General features: G+C 31.3%; 1 protein-coding gene across 1 annotated transcript; it reads left to right on the top strand.

Annotated features, from left to right (window-relative positions):
* The first annotated feature begins 64 nt into the window (after positions 1-64).
* LOC115034558 lies at positions 65-1,411 on the top strand. The gene is made up of 3 exons (XM_029491853.1): positions 65-357; positions 427-546; positions 607-1,411. Exons 1-3 carry the CDS (start codon positions 289-291, stop codon positions 970-972), a joined length of 555 nt encoding a protein of 184 aa, XP_029347713.1. The 5' UTR covers positions 65-288; the 3' UTR covers positions 973-1,411.
* The last annotated feature ends 6 nt before the right edge of the window (positions 1,412-1,417 follow it).

Here is a 1,417-nt window from a genome sequence, read left to right as displayed (position 1 = left end):
ATTAAATTCAAAATAATACATTAGAAACATTTTGAAAATGTTGTATGTTAAATGATATTTTTAAAATATTTCTGACAATTTATAATAAAATTACAACTATTATATTGTTGATGAAACTTAGTTATAAAGTTCTAAGAATATTTAAGTTGAGAAATTGTTATCTGGGTTCCACTTATTTGTCTAAAACTACAAAAATATGGTACAGTTTTAACCAACTAAGTTAATAAGTCTATGCTGGCTAATAACAGGAAAAATATCAACATAGTAACCTTGCAAGGCTGGAAATAAATGAAAATAACAACTCACTTTGTTGAACGTGCGGCTAAGATGTGCAACAATTATTCTTGTATCATAGACGTAAGTATATATTTTAATATTTTTCGATTAATTTAACTGAAAATAATAATGTTATGTATTTTTTTTTAGATTGAAGAGTATAATATTCCAGAAAAAAATAAATTTTCAAGAAAAATGCTTTATGTTATTGTAGTCGTAACCTTAATCACACTTTGCTTGACATTCAAAGTTATAGGGAAGCCGGCTTCAGTAAGTACCAAGTTTAGAATGTATAAAAACTATAATTATTTTTAATGTTTTTTTTTATAGGGACCCAATATCGAACTATGGGACGAAATCAAACAGATAAATAAGGAAATAGCATTAATTAAACAAAAAATAGAGGACATTGAAAATAGTGAATTGTCATCGAACGTCATAACATCACGTGATGTTAATGGTTGGCTGGCAGTGAAAGAGGGTTATTCAACGGTATACTCAGCACTAGAGAATTATTTTGGGAAGGGCAAGTCAAATCCTAATTCAATTCAAGCTAGTGGTTCTAACTGGACGGATGTAACTGTCCACCAGGAACATAATATTAATAAGACTGTGCGAGAAATACATCATATATATAATAGCACGGTCACAATACACAATCATTATTACAATAATAATGATAGTAATGTACCGTGACCGTGCTATTATATATATTATGTATATGTTGCACCGTCTTATTATTATTGTGTTCTTGATTGACTCCTTCATCCATCCAATTAAAACCTCCTTGAATCGAATATTTGGATTTGACTTTCCGTTACCAAAATAATTCTCCAGGGCTGAATATACCATATACCCACCAATTAACATCACGCGATGTTACGATTGATGATAATTCATTTTTTTCCATATTATCCTCTATTTTACGTTTAATTATTGCTATTTCCCGATTTATCTGTTTGAACATTTACCAAAAATGCTCACTGTGAATCTGCGTACTATAAGCTAACTTAGATCACCGAAGGTGAACATTGTTTGGTTTTACGGGCATCTGTGTGAATCACCTGATCAAACCGAACACACCAGGGTTGCCAGGAACCTTCGTCGCATCGTCGCCACTACAGAGCGCCAATATCGCCCA

This window comes from Acyrthosiphon pisum, unplaced genomic scaffold (assembly GCF_005508785.2).
Source record: "Acyrthosiphon pisum isolate AL4f unplaced genomic scaffold, pea_aphid_22Mar2018_4r6ur Scaffold_1178;HRSCAF=1653, whole genome shotgun sequence".
Taxonomy (NCBI): domain Eukaryota; kingdom Metazoa; phylum Arthropoda; class Insecta; order Hemiptera; family Aphididae; genus Acyrthosiphon; species Acyrthosiphon pisum.
This window is presented reverse-complemented; position numbering and strand designations above follow the sequence as displayed.